This window comes from Gossypium hirsutum, chromosome A09 (assembly GCF_007990345.1).
Source record: "Gossypium hirsutum isolate 1008001.06 chromosome A09, Gossypium_hirsutum_v2.1, whole genome shotgun sequence".
Classification (NCBI taxonomy): Eukaryota; Viridiplantae; Streptophyta; class Magnoliopsida; order Malvales; family Malvaceae; genus Gossypium; species Gossypium hirsutum.
In genome coordinates, this window is record NC_053432.1 from 65,973,480 (window position 1) to 65,993,961 (window position 20,482).

The 20,482-nt window shown below is 32.4% G+C and overlaps 1 protein-coding gene and 1 long non-coding RNA gene across 3 annotated transcripts; both read right to left on the bottom strand.

Annotated features, from left to right (window-relative positions):
• Nucleotides 1–860: 860 nt before the first annotated feature.
• LOC107889197 (NDR1/HIN1-like protein 12) lies at nt 861–4,844 on the bottom strand. Of its 2 annotated transcripts, XM_016813555.2 has the most exons (3): nt 3,916–4,803; nt 1,786–1,964; nt 861–1,595 (listed from the first exon to the last, which is right to left on the bottom strand). In XM_016813555.2, the coding sequence occupies exon 3, from the start codon at nt 1,557–1,559 to the stop codon at nt 927–929; it is 633 nt and encodes a 210-aa protein (XP_016669044.1). In that variant the 5' UTR covers nt 1,560–1,595; nt 1,786–1,964; nt 3,916–4,803; the 3' UTR covers nt 861–926. The 2 variants fall into 2 exon arrangements, 1 of the variants encoding a protein (XP_016669044.1); XR_005901118.1 differs by lacking the exons at nt 861–1,595; nt 1,786–1,964 and adding an exon at nt 2,734–3,750 and having other exon boundaries at nt 3,916–4,844.
• A 4,823-nt stretch (nt 4,845–9,667) lies between these two features.
• LOC107890292 (uncharacterized) lies at nt 9,668–15,041 on the bottom strand. Its single transcript, XR_001681909.2, has 5 exons — nt 14,925–15,041; nt 14,369–14,453; nt 12,460–12,519; nt 10,136–11,447; nt 9,668–10,021 (listed from the first exon to the last, which is right to left on the bottom strand). It is a non-coding gene; the product is annotated as an uncharacterized lncRNA (long non-coding RNA).
• Between the last annotated feature and the right edge of the window lie 5,441 nt (nt 15,042–20,482).

Sequence of the window (20,482 nt, forward strand, 5' to 3'; positions counted from 1 at the left end):
CCATGTAAACTTGATATTTGAATTTAATAATATTATTTATTTATTTTTATATCTTATTTAAAAATCTCTATTAATGAGTATTTTAGTTTTTTTTTTTTTACAAATTAGATTATTTATTGATTTTTTTTTGAAATGTTAAGGTAGATATAAAAATCAAGATAGAATAACTGAAAAAAATTTAAAATGTGATTGATATGTAACGAAAAAGTAACATAAACTATAGGAGACAAAGTTGTGACAAGCTCGATTTAACAAATTTCAGTGACGGGAATTATAAACAAATTGTGATGGAAATTTCATCATAAATTTAGAGACGGATATGTCATCCTTGATGTTATTAGTGAGGGGTTATAGTGACAGAAATTTCCGTCATTAAATCTGTCAAACAGTGACAGTTTAGTGTATCTTTGCCTGTCACTGTTGCCTCAAATTTTGGTAGTGATAATTGTTAAAATTTTTTAAATGCGATTCATAATTATTGAAATTTCTTGTTCTCAACGAAACAGTAGCAATGAGGGACTTGTTCCAACTATACGAAACCACAATAAATCCAAAGCTATGTAAAGCAGGTGAAGTAATCATTTTCATTAGTATGTCCCAATACATACAATAACTGCATCTGACACGTATTGACAAATGTTTTACAGTTGAAGAACATTGCTGGGACCTGGAATTGGTCTTACGGGGTAATCCCCCAGAATATGAACAATGTTTCTCAACTCAACTGAATGAGTTTCCCAATTTTTACTGTTTAATTTAACCTTACAAAATCTGAGTCCAATTCCTCGATATCCAAAATCTAGAATATAGAGATTATATGGCCAAATATGGTACCCCAAAACCTTGTGGGCAAAGATGAATGTAAAAATACTGAATACTAGAATATGATTATATGTTGAAAGAGTCATATAAACAATAATAATTAACTAGTTAAGTAGAGAAATGTCGACACTGCAACTTTGAACAAGCTGATACTTCATAGCTACACCAACTTGGACGGCCTTAGTTCGACCGGTAAAGGAAATATAAATTGGACAGTTGATATTTATTTGATACCGACCTGAAATCCAAGTCCCCACTTTCCATTTCAATTGGCCGAAGGCTTTGACGTTGAGTAGCACCATCCCAGCATTCATGTCCTGGTTCAACCCTACCTCAAGAAATGGAGCAATAGGCACCGCATTGCCGTACAATAATGGGGACCAAACAGTGACGTCCTGTTGGCCCTGGTAGGTTCTGGGGATCAATGTCGGTAAAGTTATCTGCTGGTTACGGTATGATGCCAAGACATCGAGTTTGTGGTAGTAAATGCCGATCCTTTCGTTGGGGTTCCTCGAAACTAAAGTGATCTGCATGTTTGAAGTGAGGTAGTTGGGAGCTGTAAGGTTGAAAGCATAGATGGTTACATCTTGGAGAATGAAATGGGGTTTGGTAGGGTGGAGAATTGCCCATACAAGGAAAACAACAATGGCAAAGATGATTAAGAACCCGAAAATGGCTACCGCTACACGCTTTGCCAGCTGCTGCTTGTCGTCGTGGCGGCCGCAGTCATCAGCCATGGTTTCCGGTGGTACTCCAGCAGCGGCTGAAGAAAGCTTTAGCAAGAGAGGGAAATAAAAGTAAAATGGACGTTAGATAGGTGTTAAGGTAAGGGTTTTGATGGAGTGATGCTAATTTAATGTGGTAGCAAATATATTTGGGCTATGTGTATGATTGGGAATTGGACATTAAAGTGAAATGGGGATATGATGGGTGGTGCAAAATGAGGGATATGAGAGTGTGTACCTTATCTTGGTGGGTGCATGACTCTTTCTACTACTTCAAGGCAATTGTCCCATTAGGACCCATCGTGAATCCAACTCTTGGAAGTAGAAATATGCTGATTTCTACTGTGGTAAGATAGTTTTCACTCTCAATTTTTTTAATTAAAAAATCTTGGCTCGCGGGGCACATTAAATAACAATCTGGAGTAGGCATGATGATTAATTAGTAATTATGATGTGCAGTTTGAACATGAATTTTGAGGATGTAGAAAAAATATTTTGTCAATAATTCATATGCAAAATTGATTCCAGTATTCCAAAACAATTGATATTATTGGTTTTTGCTTTTCTATCAGCAACAAATAAAAAATCTAATTTTGTTTTCAAACCTGCTGTTGAGGGTTTGCATCAATATTTATAAAAAGTCTCTCCTTGAATAATGATGTATTTTACATGCAATTCAAAGATTGGGCCAGATTTTGAATTTCAATGTAATTGATTCCAGTAATGGGGTAAGGAGTCACAAAAAGGAAGACGAAAAAAACAAACATAGGTGATTGGAAAAATGGCAGGCTTGTTGGTTTCGACAGATGAAAACCAGGAAATTGAATGGAAAGTAAGGTACGTGCATATTCATGTTGTTTGATTTGTCTCTTGATGCTTGGAAAGTGTAGACAGAAGAATGTGGAAAGGTACACTAAGCACAGCCCAATGTGATGGTTTATAAGGTAGAATAAAATTAGTTGACTGATCAATTCATGAAAGGATACATGTTGAGATGTTCTTGTAGATGATGTAGATGATGAATTAATTCCACAGAATAAATTTTTTCTTGTGTTGTTGATTTACAATATTCTGATAAAGTTCAGCAAGCCTTAACATAGGTCTTTTGGTTCAGTTTCTCAAAATCATCCAGTGCAATTGTGTGTTTAAGGGAAGAGTAGTAAAATTAATGTCAAAACAAAGGATAGATTAATAAAAGGTTACCATTTCATTTGTGTAAAAAAATAGATAGCTTTTTCATTATAAACAAATCGCTTATTCAAATCCACTCATAAGAAAACTTAGAAGAGTATGGAGAGTGCAGATTAGTAATATCTGCCCAAATCAATTGCTTCAGTTTCTAACTACTATTTCTTCCTTCTCTCAACAAGTATCTGCAGTAGGGTTTAGGTATAGTTTGTATGACTGTACCAGCATTCTCCTTCACAATCCAAACCCAAAATTTTGAAGTCCTGTCTATAAGTTTTACAAACTAAACTACCATGATAGGGAGTTAAAGCTAAAAACATAAACCAGAGGAAGATAAAACCAAGAAAGTATAGCTAAAAATAGTAGAAAGAAGCAAAGTGTTCCTAGTATTGAAATTGAATTGCCTATGAAAGATTTTAAACAAGGTAACAAGCCTGGAGAGACATATCTAAGACAACATACACTAGTAAAACAGAGAAAGAATAGCAACTTTTTTATTAGTATTAATGTTCAAATATGATCGGAATATGGTTTCCTTGGTAAATATGGAAATCAAGACAAGCTCTAACAATCGACTGAAAGATGGAGCGGCAAACGACCTGATATTAAGTCTTTAATCATCCCTCAACAACCCCTATCCCCTTCTCCTTACTAAAAAAAATGACAAATAAGCAAAGAAAAAAGAATAAAACTACTAGAATCATGTAAGTTATGAGTGCCCAAACCCAATCCAGTATGTAAAAATGTTACCCAAACTATCTGGAAGAGGCAGGGGTTGTCTAGTATTTGCACTGAGACCAAGTGTCAATCGGAGACTTGACAACAAGAACACTAAATCAATGACTGGGTTGACTAGATTTGCTCGAATTTATGCATGAGAAAGAGCAAAAATACCAAGTCTGAGTTCATCCAATATTTTTAACTAAATCCTTCCAAATATCTCAGCTTTTTGGCCATCCAGGATCAAGGGTAACATCAGTTCATTATCAACAAGGACCCCTACAAATATTGGCTTCTACAATTGGAAACAAGTCAGACAAGAATCGGGCATTAGCAACCAATTTGGTGGGATTTTGGTCACTCTCAAAGCAATGAAATGGTTAAAGGTTCAAAACACTACACATACAACGCTCTAGTACCATAATATTCAAATCAAATTAAACTAAACGTAAAAACACACCGTAAATCAACCAACGAGGCATCTTTTGGGTCCACCGGTCATCCTTCCTGACGAACCGGCCAGCGTTACGTCACCGCACCAAACCCTAAGAACCCGCCGCCGTCCTCTCCACCCAGAGTATCGAAACACCACGTCCGCAACCATCCCGACGTTGAACTTGACCTCGCCGCGACTCCTCTCCCCATTCATCGCATCCACCACTTTCCCCTCCACGAAAGAATCCGCCAGGGAAAAGCTCGCGTCCAATGTTCTCACGTCGCCCGTGCCCTGCAAGAAGGGCACGATCGTCGTCTCGGTCAAGAAGTAGTCCTTGTGGAAAACTGACGAAACGACATCCGCATTGGTGATGGAGAGTTTCTTGTTGGGATTGGAGACTTGGAACTGAGCGTTCCAGGTGGCAGTCACGCGCTGGTTGGAGGCATCGAAGTTGGAGAGGGAAAAGGATTGTATTGAGAAATCGGGGAGGTGAGGGCGGAGGACGAGTCAGAATATGAGGAGTATTATGCCGAATATGAACAAGAGGATGGCCATGGCGATGAAGAAGAGGCGGAAGAAGGTGGGACGTTGGTTTTGAGGCGGAGGTGGTTGGTAGTAAGGGTATGGGTTGGAGTGAACGTAAGGGCAGGCAGTAGCGGAGGGGGCGGGTGGTGGCGGAGCGCAGCCATCAACGTTGTGAACTGGGTAGCCGGTTATAGGCCTGGAAGAATCTTGCATTTTTTTATATATAAAAAATAAAAAATCAAGACTTTAGGAAAAACTAAATTAGTGGGTTAAACTTAATGGGTATTAACAAGAAATTACTTAATGTAGAGATTGCGTGAAATCAACGAGGTAGAACATTGAAAAAAAATGGACTTTAGGTAAAAAGAAAGTAAAGATCTTATGAATTTGGGAAGAAGTGACGTTGAAATTCATGCTTATGTCTTCAATTTCCATGGAAAATACGCGGAATAGAAAATACCATTTTCTAAATATTTTCACATTTTAATTAGGTTATATTTTGCCATAAGTCTCTATCCTATTTGAAAATTTAAAGTTTAGTCTTTTTATTTTTCAGATTTCATAATTCAAGTACAATTTTTAACAATACTAAAATTACTTTGTTAAATTCAAGTTATTATAATATCATTTTTCAGTTACATGACTACTAAGTGAATATTCTTTAATAATTTAACTTTGTTAACAATTAGACCTAAATTTTAAAATCTAAAAAGTAAAAGGATTAAATTCTAAATTTTTAAATAGTATAGGAATTTATGTCATATTTTAATCAAACTTATGGAATTGTATTTATCAGTATTGTTATTTACTAATTAGTTAATGAGAATATCCTTATATATATTGATACCTATGTATAAAATAAAATTTGATATCTATTTATTAAATAAATTCCAAGTATAGAAAAATAAGTGCACATATTCTATCTATAATAGAACAATAAAGAGATACCACGTGATGGCATGATAGTTAAGGGTTTCGTTGCTCTAGGTGTGGCTTGGGTTTGAGTTGCGTCAGTCGCGTTTGTTGTTCAGGCATTATTAGTAAAAATAAAATTTTCTATTTTATTTTTTCTCAATTTAAATTATATATACATACGTAATAGAGGAAGATAAAATTCGTTTTATTTGTCTTCCCAAATTCAAATTTTATTTCACAGAAGAAAAAAATCACTTTTTATCTTGTTGCTAGAGGTTTACTTATTAGTAATATCGAATAATAATAATTATCCATATAATTTATTTTTCGACAATTTCATTTTTTGTCTCAAAAATGGGCTTTGACTTTGATTCTGATAAATTAACTAACTATCTTTTTTACTACAAACAAAATAATTTCACTTAAGACTCTACTTGATTGAATTTTGATTATATCTCGATCTAATCTTTTTCGCCTCGTCTCACGGCAATAACTAGATTTTAAAAAAAAAAATTGAGAATGTTAACGCATCTGGGAAGAAACAATTGATCTCTATCAATAAACCCGCTAAAGAACCGAATCAGAGAGTACTTAGTACCAGTGTTACGGAAAAATATGTTTTTAGATCTCGCATTTAAATCCCTTCTTCTTTATCGTATTACGTTATGGTAATACATATATAATCGCATGTATGTGTGGTTAAAGACCACTTGGATTTGTCTATTTGTACCCGAAATTCCTAATTCAAAATTCAAATTTAAATGTACAATGATTCAATAGATAAGATTTTCCCTTCCTTAAAACAAAAAAACTAAATAGGTCATTTTTCCCCTTAGAGTTCCCATTAAAAATATTCATTTATTATTCATTATATGATATTGAGACAAAAAAGAGGAAATGAAAAGATCATTTTTGTATATAAATAGATGAAATAAGGGTGTGGAAAACAAGACATGGATTTTCTACAATGACATTGTAGCCAATCGACAGGGATGTAGCGCAGCTTGGCAGTGCGTTTGTTTTGGGTACAACATGTTACGGGTTCAAATCCTGTTATCCCTACCTATTACTTCTCTTTTGAGCAGTAACAAGAGAGTTGTTTTAGATTGGTTAAAATTAAGCATACGTAATCTATCATTTTCTCATATTATATATGATATACGATAGTATAGGTGTGCGCGATGTATTGCGGTTATAGAATAAAAGAATCATCGTTTTTACTGTCTTATTTATTATGATAAGAAAGCGCTCTTAGTTCAATTCGGTAGAACGTGGGTCTCCAAAATCCAATGTTGTAGGTTCAAATCCTACATAGTGTGATTCCACTCTTGTTGGGTCGAAAATTACACCAAATTGAAAAAAAAGTTGAACAATAATTCGAATTTGACCTCCTTGGAATTAATGATTTAAAAATATATATCCTTTATTATTCAACTTATAGTTTAATTGATTGAATTTGGTGTGGTTTAATTTAAAATTATTCAAAAACTATTTTTTTTTAATTTTGAAATTTTTTTTAATAAATTATTAGTCAATAGAATAAGGCATTTGTATTTTTTAATTGGCGTAATGATAAATTTGGTCACTAATATTTGTATATTATGTTAAAATGACCCTAATTGTATTTTTTTAGTTATTATTTTTATTATTAACCATTATTTTTTTTCCAAATTGTAATTTTTAATAAGTTTGATAAATGTACTGTCAAAGAAGTTAACATGGATGATGTTGAATTTCATATGTGGAATATTTTAAATATGGTATAATTTATTACTTAGATAAGCCAATAGGATAATTACATGTGGAAAATAATAAAAAATAAATGGATAATACATGAAATTAAAAAAATACTCTTAATTAAAATAGAATAAATGTAATAACTAAAAACTAGTAAAACTCACCAAATAAAAAAAAAACTTTCATAGTAAACAAAAGTCTAAAAGATTGAAACATTATCAAAAAAGAAAGAAAGATTGAAACCTTTAATCAATAGAAATTTAATCGAGTATTAAAATCAAACTGAAATATCCAATCAAGAGGAAAGAGAAACCCAAAACCTTTCTCTATTACTAAGCTTTGAAGAGGCATTGAGTGTATTTTAAACCAACAACTTCAGGTGAAGCAAAAGTTAGTGTTTCCTTACTAATTGATTGGGTATTCTAATATTTCGGGTTTAGGCTTATGAAATTTGGTGTTTAACTTAATTTTTTTATAGCGGTATTTGTTGAATTGAATTTAGGATTTTGAAACCCCAAATTTTGAAATTCAAAATTGAATATGGTATTACTGATATTGATTAAGAATACAGATCCTAAATTTATATAATGTCTCTATTGATGGTTGTTCACAAGGATAATCCAAGAGGAGTGCATTTTCGACAAGTTAGACCATGTCAAAAGGTATGCATTTAACATCCTCTATCTTGTGAATGAAATGTGGAATGATGAAAACTTTGACATGTTTTTATGATAATGTGTTGGGCATGTGATGGTTTCCTAGATATATTTCGACTTCTATGACGTGCATGCATGTATTGTAACTTGTGGTGGCCTTTGCCTTGGTCTCATATTTATTTAATGACATCAAATAAAATTTTAAAATTATCATTACCGAAGGTGTTGTTGCTTCGGCATCGACAATTTTTAACTAATTGATCTTCTGCAACAAATAAACAAAAACAAATTTAATCAATCTGTAAAAAATAGAATGTCAGTAATGACAATATATCGCAAAGAAAAGAGAAAGAAAAAATAAAGAACACGCAGATTTTTACGTGGAAAACCTTTCGGGAAAAAAACCACGGCTAGAGAAAAAGAAAATTCACCATGTCGAATTCGAATGATTACAAGAGGAGTAGACTATGTCTATTTATAGGCTTGTAAAACCATATTCTAATAGAAGTGTAGTAAGATTGAAACACCTTATTCTAATTAATATCAAATAGATGGAGTTTAATAAGGTTTAAAAAACCTTATACTAAAATAAAATAAAAAGAAGTGTAATTCTATATAGATTTTACTTTTATTTTATTTTACCACTGTATTTTATTTAAATAAGGATTCGGGTCACTCAATTCTAACAATTTCTACCTTGACACGAATTCTCAATAAACAAGTTCTTCATCGCGAACTCTCAACGAACAAGTTCTCCACCTCTTCCATAAAACCCCTTAAGGGTTTAACTTCAACAATGAACACCAACCAAGTCTAAGCAATGCTCAAACTTGGTTATAGAAAGTGACTTTGTCATCAAATCTGCAGGATTTTCATGAGTACTAATTTTGCTCACAACAATATCACCATGAGCAATAATATCACGAACAAAATGATACCAAACATCAATATGTTTTGTTCTCTCATGAAACATTTGATCTTTTGTAAGGAAGATGGCACTCTAACTGTCAGAAAATACTGTACTGATTTGAAAGTATTCATTGAGTTCACTAAAGAGTCCCTTCAACCAAATGGCTTATTTACAAGCCTCAATAATCACCATGTGCCCAGCTTTAGTGGTAGACAAAGCGACTGTATTTTGTAAAGTGGCTTTCCAACTGATTGTACAACTTTCGATTGTAAAAACATAACCTGTGAGAGATCTTCTTCTATCAAGGTCTCCAGCAAAATCAACATCAATATACCCAATGACTCTATCTCTAGTTCTTCCAAACTGTAAGCAAACATCAGCAATACCTTATAAGTATATTAAAATCCACTGAACTATTTTCTAATGTTCTTTATCAGGATTTGCCATGTATCTGCTAACTGCATTGACTACATATGATCAATCTGGACGTGAACAAACCATAGCATACATGAGAGATCCCAGTGCACTAGAGTATGGAACATATGATATGTACTCAATCTCATCATCTGATTATGGAGATAAAGATGATGAAAGTTTGAAATGGGTTGCTAAAAGAGTACTAACAGGCTTAGCACTTTACATCTCCTCTTGCATAGCAAACATTTACTTTTCTGAGTTTTCACAGTTAACCACCTCAAAATAATTAGATGGCTTTTGGTTTGCATCTATATCTTCAGCCACATTTAAAGTATAAGCAACTAGATCAGCCTTGGCATACTTCTTTGGAGGTTTAATTTCTCTTGTAGTTCTGTTTTTGGCGATAGAGTATTGTGGTGAATAAGCAACTCTATTCTGAATTTTTATTCTAGCTTGAGGAGTCGACTCTATTGTAGATTCTGGATTAATCTGATGCTCCATTTAATTTTGATTTCCTTTATTGGAAGAGTCTTTAAGAGATAAGTTAGGTAGCATAGCAGTTTCATCAATAACAACATCTCTGCTAATCACAACTTTTCTATTTTCAGGACACCATAACTTAAACCCTTTTACACTAGCTTTATAACCAAGAAAAACACATTTAATGAATCTCAGTTCCAATTATCCATTATCAATATAAGCATACACAGGACACCTAAAGATCTTTAAATCAGAATAGTCAGCAGGTTATCAGACCATACCTCTTGTGGAGTCTTTTTCTCAATGGTAATGGATTGGAGATCAGTTGATAAAAAAAATGCAGTAGAGGCTACTTTGGCCCAAAACGACTTTGGTAAGTTGGCATTTGGCAACATACATCGAACCTTCTCTATAATCGTTCTGTTCATTTGTTCTACAATGCCGTTTTGCTGTAGAGTATGACGAACTGTCAAGTGTCTCACGATCTTTTCTGAATTGCACAGTTTATTAAACTCATCAGAACAGAACTCTAAGCCATTATTTGTACAGAGGTATTTTATTTGTTTTCCTATCTATTTTTCAATAATAGTTTTCCAAGACTTACATACGGAAAACACATCGTTTTTTTGCTTCAGGAAGAACGCCTAAACTTTTCTGGAAAAATCATCAATAAAAATTAGCATATAATTAGCTTTACTTCTTGAAGGCACTCTAGATGTCCCCCCACAGATCAGAATGAATATACTCCAACGTTCTCTTTATGTTAGGGACTCCTCTAGTGAATTGAACTCTCTTTTGCTTTCCAAAAACGCAGTGCTTACATAATTTCAGTTTGCAAATTCTTTGCCCATCAAGAAGTCTTCTTTTGCTCAATTTTTCCATGCTATTCTCATTCATATGCCCTAGGCGCATATGCCAAAGTTTAGTAATATCATCATCTGATAAGGAAGAAGAAACGACAACTGCATCACCAGTAACAATAGAACCCTGCTGAACATATAACTTGACAGTCTTTTTCTGCCTTTTCATCACAACGAGAGAACCTTTGGAAATCTTTAAAACCCCACTTTCAGCTGTGTATTTGTACCCTTTTGAAATAAGAGTACTCAACGAAATTAAATTTCTCTTTAATTTTGAAACATGTCGTACGTCACTAAGTGTTCTAGCAACTCCATCAAACATCTTAACTTTAATTGTTCCTGTAACACCTTTAACCCCGTCCCGTTACCGGAACAAGATTACAGAGTATTACCAGTCATTCAGTACATTTGCACATAAACTAGTATAAATGCAATATATCCATCTAAATATAATTTTAATGGGTCCACGTACTTTACAAGTGTAATTAAAACAAACCGAGATTCGATCTTAAAGCTTAGTAAATTTTTCGTGAAATTTTAAATTTTCTTCTTTTGAACAGCACCATACGCCCGTGTGGCTAATTTAACATGCCCGTGCGGCATGGGACACGCCCGTGTCCTCAACTCGTCTGCAACACTGACTTTTAAACACGACTATGACACACGTCCGTATGGCCTGCCCGTGTACTATACTGACTTTAAGACACGACCGTGGAAACCAAGGCACACGCCCGTGTGACAAACTATGTGAACTCAAAATGAACCTTATATTTTAAAAATTTACTAATCCTGTAAATTTCAATCCATAACCAATACAAATACCAATATTAAACCAATTCAAACGCATTTTATATATTATCTAATATTTAACTTTAAACACTTATCATGTATCATTATCAATTATCAATTTACTTATTTCACTATTATAATCACAATCCAATATAACACACTTAAGACATTCTAGGTACATGCCATTACCAATAATTAACATGCATTACCTTTTTGAGTTCGGGATCGACTTATGATGCTGATTCTATGATCTGTCTTTAACCTAACCTGCGCACAAAAACAAACCATACGCTGAGTATGAACTCAATGGTATTTCTGTAAACCGATACTTAAGTCAATAACAACTCATATATCAATGAACCTTGAGAATTCAATCTATTACTCCTAATAATTCAATCATTTGTTTTTGATATATATAATGCTAAGATCTTATTAATCACTTTCGATGAAATGTATACAGTTTCAATGTTTATTCATTATCCGTCGATTTTTCATATTTGTTCAGTAATAACCTGTATTCAGTATCATTTAGACATTCAGTGGCAGTCCATTATTCAATAACAATTAGTTTTTCAGTACTTTTATTTACAATTCATTTGAGTAATAATATTATTCACCTTTCATTCAATATTTTGTACTATCTCATTTCAATAAAAGTCAATATTCTTTGGTAACAACCAATTGATCCTTATCATTTCGTATCAGCCAGTCAACAGTAATAATCGGTTAATCAGTAATATTCATTTATTCAGTATCAGTTGTATAACAGTCAATTATTCAGTATCAGACAGTCTTTGATACTTTTCATTACCCCTATTAACATGACTCGGACCTGGACGGATACACGGATCCAGCCCACACACCGGGGATAGTATACAGTGTTTCATCGGCCGAAGCCAAAATACACTGTAAGGGTAACAGTAACAGTAACAGTAACAATAACAGTAACAGTAACAGTAGCGGTACACAAAGTACCTCATCGGAAGAAATCCGGAACAGTAACAGTAACAGACAGGTATGATGTAACACTCCTAACCCGTATCCGTTGCCAGAACAAGGTTATGAGGTATTACTTGATTGAACAAAACTTCTATAAGGTCAGAGATACTTACCAGACATAAATTATCAACACATTAGTTCAATTATAAGGCTTCTCTAAACAAAATGAGCAAGCCATCTTCGCATGGCTATAATGTATACAAAGTCGAAATATCATTTTACCTATAGTCTATCCTATACATGCCTTAAACCATGATGATATACAATCTTCTCAACTCACATAATGACTCGATAGTGTGATGATATCTCCGGCTCTTCCAACTCGAACTAAAGGATAAACCTATAAGAAATGGAAAAGAGAACACGGAGTAAGCTTCAATGCTTAGTAAGTTTTAAGCAATGCAAACAATTAATTTACTTATAGATCAATTATTTCAAATTTTCAAGAAATCATTCCTAGGTAATTGCCATTTTGGCCAAGTATCCATGAACATAATGCATATTTAGCAAATTCATCTCACTTGAATCTGAACTCAATTAAAATCAAATATTCAATTCACAAATAAGATCATAAGAACTCGAAAAGCATCTCATTAACTAGTTTTAACCATGTTTGCAACAAAATCACAAATTCACTACAAGCTGTCTTCCTGAGAAATAGTCACTAAATTATTCATAACTGGAGCTAAGAAACTCCAAATCAAGTGCCGTTAATTTTCCCTGAAAATAGACTCACATATCTTCCATCCATCAAATTTTCAGAATTTTTGGTTTGACCAATCAATACCAGATTTTTATTGAAGTTTCCCCTGTTTCACTGTTTGACTATTCTGACCACTCTTCACTACAAATCAATTTTCTCATTATACAGAATTTGAATTATGTTATCATTTATTTTATTTGAAACTAGACTCATTAAGGAGTCTAAGTGTATAAATTTTATCTTATAATCATCATTGTACAATTTACAATGATTTTCTAAAATCAGAACAGGGGATTTCAAGGTCATTTTGACTCTATCTTACGCCACTTCAAATATCTCATTATCTAAAATTCTTTTGCTTACAAGGTTTCTTTTATAAGAAACTAGACTCATTAAGATTTAATTACATAATTTATTCAGCTTCTAACTCAATTTCCACAATTTATGGTGATTTTCCAAAATCACGCTACTGTTGCTGTCCTAAGCAGATTTATTACAATTTGCTCTTTCACACATTCCTTGCATTCAAATTATCTAAACATGTATATCATGTCATTCAAGATCGAACTCAAATAACATAGGCATTAAAATGCTTCACTAACAGCTTTAGTTTCATTGAAACGAATAAAATACAAAAGCATATTCACATTTAATTTTCCACGATCGTAATCACCTAAAAATAAATCATATACTTCCACAAATCTTTCCACAAGGACTAAGTGTTTATATTTGAATATAAACATAGACTCACTTCACATAACTTCACACATTTACCGAATATATCACGATCACATATATAGTCATAACACTTATTCATAGATGCATCACTTTATATACTTATAATTTAATTCAAATCAAATCACATACGAGTACATGATACGTACCTGGCCAACTTAATATGTAATGCACTTTCAATTTGTCAACTTAGTGTAGGATCTTGTAATTGTATACTTTTATCAAATTCATCGGCACTTGGCCTGCTAGATATAAAACCCGAAATTATGTTACCAGCACAAAGCCTGCGGGACTTTAGCCCGGATACATTTCCAGCACGAAGCCTGCGAGACTTTAGCCCAGATACATTTCCAGCACGAAGCCTGCGGGTCTTTAGCCCGGATACATTTCCAGTGTCTTGCTTATTTATTCACATGTTAACACATTTCACATAACATATCACACTAGCAATTGAATTGCTTCATTCGAATATAAGCACAAAATGTACACCTACCATTTAACTTTCGGTTCAATAATCATACACAAGGAACACAAATGTCGGAATCCTGTGTCATGACATATGTATCCTAACTATTCCTAAGATTCATACAGGGCTTTCGAACGTCGTAATTCGGTCGAATCGAAAGCTCGAACATAGTTTTCAAACTCATACACATTCGACATTTACAAGTATAAATTCATATATTATATACCAGCATATATACTTAACATTTAACTACATTTAGACATGTGTATTTGCTTATAAACTTACCTCAGACGTCGTAAAACGGGACGGAGCTGTTAGTCGACAACTTTCGTTTTTCCCTAGTCCAAATCCGATTTCTTTGGTTCTTGATCTAAAAATATTCAAATTAAGCTCATTCGAACATATTTTCATTCAATTTAGTTCAAAACACATAAATGGGCAAATTACCATTTTACCCCTGACATTTACAATTTTTACAATTTAATCCCTATTGCACAAAACACAAAATATACAAAATTTCAATATACCCATGTTGGGCCGAACTTTACCCATACCCATACAAGTCCATATATTTCATCAATTTCATATTTTAGTCTCTCAAATTTTTATTTTTGCAATTAAGTCCTAATTACTCAAAATCATCAAAAATTCCAATACAAAAATATGTTAACCCAACACCTATCTTTCATATTTCACCATCAAACCATAAAAATCACAAGCTTCCATCAATGGCATAACTCAAAATATTCATCAAAATTCAAATTTTAAGCATGGGTCTTGAAGTACTCGAAGCAACGATCTCAAAAACGTAAAAATTATCAAAAACCGACAAAGAACGAACCTTGGATTTGAGCTTGGGAGTTGGCCGAACCTAAGCTTCCCTTATTTCTTTTTCTTTTCTTTTGTTTCGTCATGGGTGAAATAAAACATATGCCCACTCATATTTTACTTTATAATATCTTTTATATTATAAAGCTTATAATTTTTAGTTTTTACATTTGAAATAATAATAAAATCATATAATATATATATCCTTCACCAACCAAACAATAAGCTAATGCACATGATATGGCTTTCACGTTTATGTCTTATAATATATATTACACCTTAATATAAAATAATATTTAATTTACACACATATATATATCTTTAATAAAATATTATAAAACCATATGGTATATACTTACCACCGTCCCACTAGTGATCAAATGACTAATTACAACTTAAATACTTCAATTTAAAAAGCCACTAACAATTCGGCCCTTATACTATAAACCATCAAATTTTCTTTTTATATGATTAAGTCCTTTTATTTAATCGGATACCCAAACGATAAAATTAAAACACGAAGATTTTACAGATATAAATTCACACATAATAAACACATAAAATAATTTTTAAATATTTTTCTGGCTCGGATTTGTGGTCCCGAAACCACTGTTCCAAATAGGGTCTAAACTGGGCTGTTACATATGAAGTACCTCTTCGGAACAAATCCGGAACAGTCACTGTAGTCGACACATAAAGTGTCTCATCGACACACAGTCAGAATATCCCTGAACACTTCCAATCCTATGGCATGCCAACTATATCCGACTAGCCCGATACTGTTAATAGGGTTTTCGATTCACCTTCTTAATTCAATGTTACTTTTAATTCATTTATAAAACAATTCAATTAAAGACAATATATCTTTCAATTCATTTCCAATAATCACATATTCAATTCAACATTTTCATATTACATACTCACCTCATTTCACATGTCTTGCACATGAAATAATAAATGCAACAACTAATAAATAAGTTTTGGATTATAGAGATACAAACCGTAATTTCTGAGCTATCCCTCGTCGACTTTGTCTTTTCCTGGTCTAGCCGAGATTTTTCGGCACAACACTAGCTACGAAAATCAATTAAATATTATCAATACATTACCATTCAATTTTCATATTGAATATTTCAATTTCTATCCATCTTTTGCCTAAATTCTAATTTAGTCCTTAAACCGAGACTAACTTTTATTCTTCACATTTAACTCAATATTTTCATTCAATTTCCACTTTAGACTAATTTCAATACTCTAATTTCAACATAAAACCATAATTTCAAAATTCTTTCAATTTAGTCCCTACTATTTAAAACTTATGAATTACTTTACAATTCAATCCTTATTTCACTCATAACTTGAATTTCTATCAATTTAACCCTTAATTCTTCAATTTATTCAACAAGAACAATATCTAAAAATCTAATAACTTTCAAAATATCAACTTAATTTCATCAAAACCTTATTCCAAAGCTTCTAAAACATTAAAATTAAGTGAAAAGTGCTAAATTAACATACCTATTTAAACCTCAAGCTTCAAACCTTCAATTTTCCCTTTCTTCTTTCTTTTCTCTCTTTCTTTCTTTCCTGCTTTTCGTTTTGCCTATTTTGTTTCTATTTCTATTTTTTTTCTTTCTTTATTTCATTAAACCATTATATATATAATATAATAATTTAATAAATATCTATTATAAAAATCTATTTAATAACAAATATTCTTTTAACATTTGTATCCATTAATAATATCACACTTGTCTTTCACTAATCTATTTATTATATAAATATCTTTTACTTAATAATGATATATAATTTAATAATATGCTTATATAATAAGTAAATATACATGTATTTTACAAATGTATGTATATTAGTATCACACATGTCACTATACATACCATACATTTGTCAACTTTTTTATTTATTTAGCATATGATATCAATTTAATAATAATAAATACATTAATATTTACTTAAATAGTAAGCAAATACATACATGTATTACAAATGTGTGTATTATATTTATTACACTTGTATTTTATTTTTGCCATACACTTGGCACTCTTTTTGGATTATTTACTTATTTAGTCCTTTCAATTTTCTTTATTCTATAATTAAACTTTCACACTTCATTCAATTTAATCCTTTTATCCAATTATTCTTAATTAAATTAAATCCACTTAATTAAACTCTAATTAACTACTCATTTTACTTCGTAAATATTTTTAATAAATATTTACGAATCCATTTTTCAGAAACGGAGACCAAAAAATACACTTTTTCGATAACCGTAAAGTTCGGGTCATTACAGTTCCAACATCTGCGATTTTACAAGAAGCATTATTTCTCATCAAAATAACACCTTCAAACACTATTTCGTAAGTTGTAAACCAATCTCAATTGGGACTCATGTGGAAGGTGTAACCTGAATCAAGGATCTACTCCTCGCTCACTTTAGAATTGTTGACAGAAATGACTAGAAGTTCACTATCGCTGTAGTCTTCTACAACATCAGCTTCACCAGAATTTTCTGGTTGTTTTCCCTTTTGATTCGCAACCTCCCTTTTGATCTTATTCTATAGCTTATAGCACTCAGATTTAATGTGTGATTTCTTCTTGCAGAAGTTACAAGTTTTACCTCTATTTGAAGACTTTGATCTACCTTTAGATTTACCGTGAGGATTCCGTTCCTGTGTCCTTCCATGATCATCATCAATATTCCAATCTTGTCTCCTGCGAATAATGAGACCCTCTCCCTGAGAGTCTCTTTTAACTACAAGATGCTTCATCTTATCATACGAGGTCAAAGAATCATAAACCTTATCAACTGTGAGAGACTCGCAGCTATATAAAATTGTGTCTCTAAATGTTGAATAAGACAAGGGCAACGAACAAAGTAGAATCAACTTTAGATCTTCTTTATCATACTGAACCTTCATGGCCTCCAACTTTGAGAGAATTTCTTTAAACACTGTTAAGTGTTTGTGCACAGACTTCCTCCAAACGATGAATATAAAGAAGTTGCTTTATATGCAGCTTGCTGGTTAGAGTTTTTGACATACATATTTGTTCCAGCTTCTTCCATAATCCAGCGGTGGTCTTTTCCTTCATCACATCTTGCAAAATTTCATTAGACAAATATAGATGTAACTGTGTTAACGCCTTCTGATCCTTGTGCTTCTTCTCTTCCTCCGTCAATGTTGAAGGCATCTTATCTACCCCTAGCAGGGCTTTCTCTAAGTCCATCTATACAAGAACTGCCTACATCTTTATCTGCCACAATGTGAATCTAGTGTTGCGATCCAACAGCGAAATTTCATACTTCAAATCTGCCATTACCGTGATTAAGATGAACAACCCGGAAGCTTTAATACCAGTTTGTAAAAAATAGAATGTTGGTAATGACCATATATCGTAAAGAAAATAGAAAGAAAAAATAAAGAACATAGATTTTTACGTAGAAACCCTTTCGAGAAAAAAAACCACGGGCAAAGGAGAAGAAAATTCACTATGTCGAGTTCGAATGATTATAAGAGGAGTAGACTATGTCTATTTATAGGCCTGTAAAACTATATTCTAATAGGAGTGTAATAAGATTGAAACACTTTATTCTAATCAATATCAAATAGATGGAGTTTAATAAGGTTTAAAAAACCTTATTCTAAAAAAAAGAAAGTGTAATTCTATATGGATTTTACTTTTATTTTATTTTACCACTGTATTTTATTTAAATAAGGATTCGAGTCACTCAATTATAACACAATCAAATATCAATAAAATCATAATTATAAGTTTAATATTTACTATATTATTTGCAACTTGAGGTTCTATATTTTGCGACGGATGAGTCTGCAACAAATAAAAAAAGAACAATTAATCGACCAATATGACATAGATCAAGTATCAATTAAAATCATATTAATAGATTTAATAATTACTAAATTATTTGCTTCTTGAGGCTGGGTTTGAAATAAAAAAAAGAAGAGCATATTTAATCAATCAATTTTTCTATTTATTAAATAACACATAAAATCAGTATTATAAACCTTAAATAATAGTTACTTGCTACAAACATCTTCATTTATTATGACCCTCAAAGACTCTACATGTCATTATCAACCCAATCCTACTAAGTTGTCTAGGCTTTTTTTTCTTTGGTTCATCTTTTGTCTTCCTCCTATTTTTCTTTACCTTTTTAGGCATTTTTTTGTCAATTGGTGGGAAAGCAGGCTCTATTCCAGACTTGACCCATTCATGTACTCCATTGATAGGCTACAAAGGATATGCATATGCTTTCTCTTAGGTTTTTTTATAGTAGCATCAATTCAAGTAGTCATTTGGTTCACCACCCATATGCCATATGGCAGCACAACCATGTGGACTAGGTAAGCCAGTTAAATGCCAACTCCTACAACTACAAGCTTTCTTTTCAAAGTTTGTTGTGTATTGTTTTCTTTCTTTTTTTTCACCTTATAGCCATTATTACCATTCCATACCATCTGCCATTCAACACCATCTCTTTTATATTGATCAAAATTTTTCTTCACTAAAGGACCATTTCACTCTTTTTTTGCTCTTCTACGTTGCATAAAAGTCACATTCACTTGAAACTCTGAAGTTACCCTTTGTTGAGTCTCCTTCAACTTCATTTTTGGATGGTTTCTTATAATTGATTTAAAATAGCATGCGATTATAGCAACATTCACCCTTTTTTTTCTTGAAACTCACACAACAATTATGCTCCTCCTAAAAGTTGGTCACTTACAAGACACCTTGACTTATATTATAACTAATAGATATTCTCCAAGGACATTTCACTAAGGCAATGCACTTAACCTTAAATAATGTTAGTTCATTTGTGACAATCTTCAACTCCCTTCTTGAAACCTTTAAATAATTTCGAATGGTATCTTTGAAATCTTTTCCATCTCTAAAGAGTATCTTTAAACATAATTTTGGATTTTCATGGTTTGGATTGTATACTGGAAACTTCTTTTTTCTCCTTGCACCATGTTCATGTTCATCCTTAGAACTAAACACTACTATGCTACCATGGTTATCAGAGTCATAGTAATCTGTCTCATGACCATTTGCCTCTCGCATACCTTCATCATGCGCTTCTTGGGCTTCTACATCATCCCAGACATCATTTTCAAGTTCGCATACTGTCCTCTCCCTATTAGCATTAATATTATAATTTCTTAAATATTTTCTTCTAAAACTTTTCAGCTTATCCCTAGCAACTTGCAACTCCTCATCCCCTTCACCATCTAAAAGGTATTTAACATTAATCATACAAACTTCATCATCATCTTGCTAGTCAACAACCTCCCCGCTCACCATCCACCTCAAAAGCCCCTTGACCAACACCCTTACCATCCCCCTCGTTAGTCCCTTCAGTAGCTCCCAAAACAACCCTTTCAAGAGCTCCTACATAATCATTCTTAGAAACATATGATGCATTGTTTTGTCTTGTTTTACAAGGGGCTCAGTTAATAATAAAGATTGATTATTTAAAAAAAAAAACTATCTATTTCATACTCCATGTATAAGTTAATAGCAAAATGCTTGTACC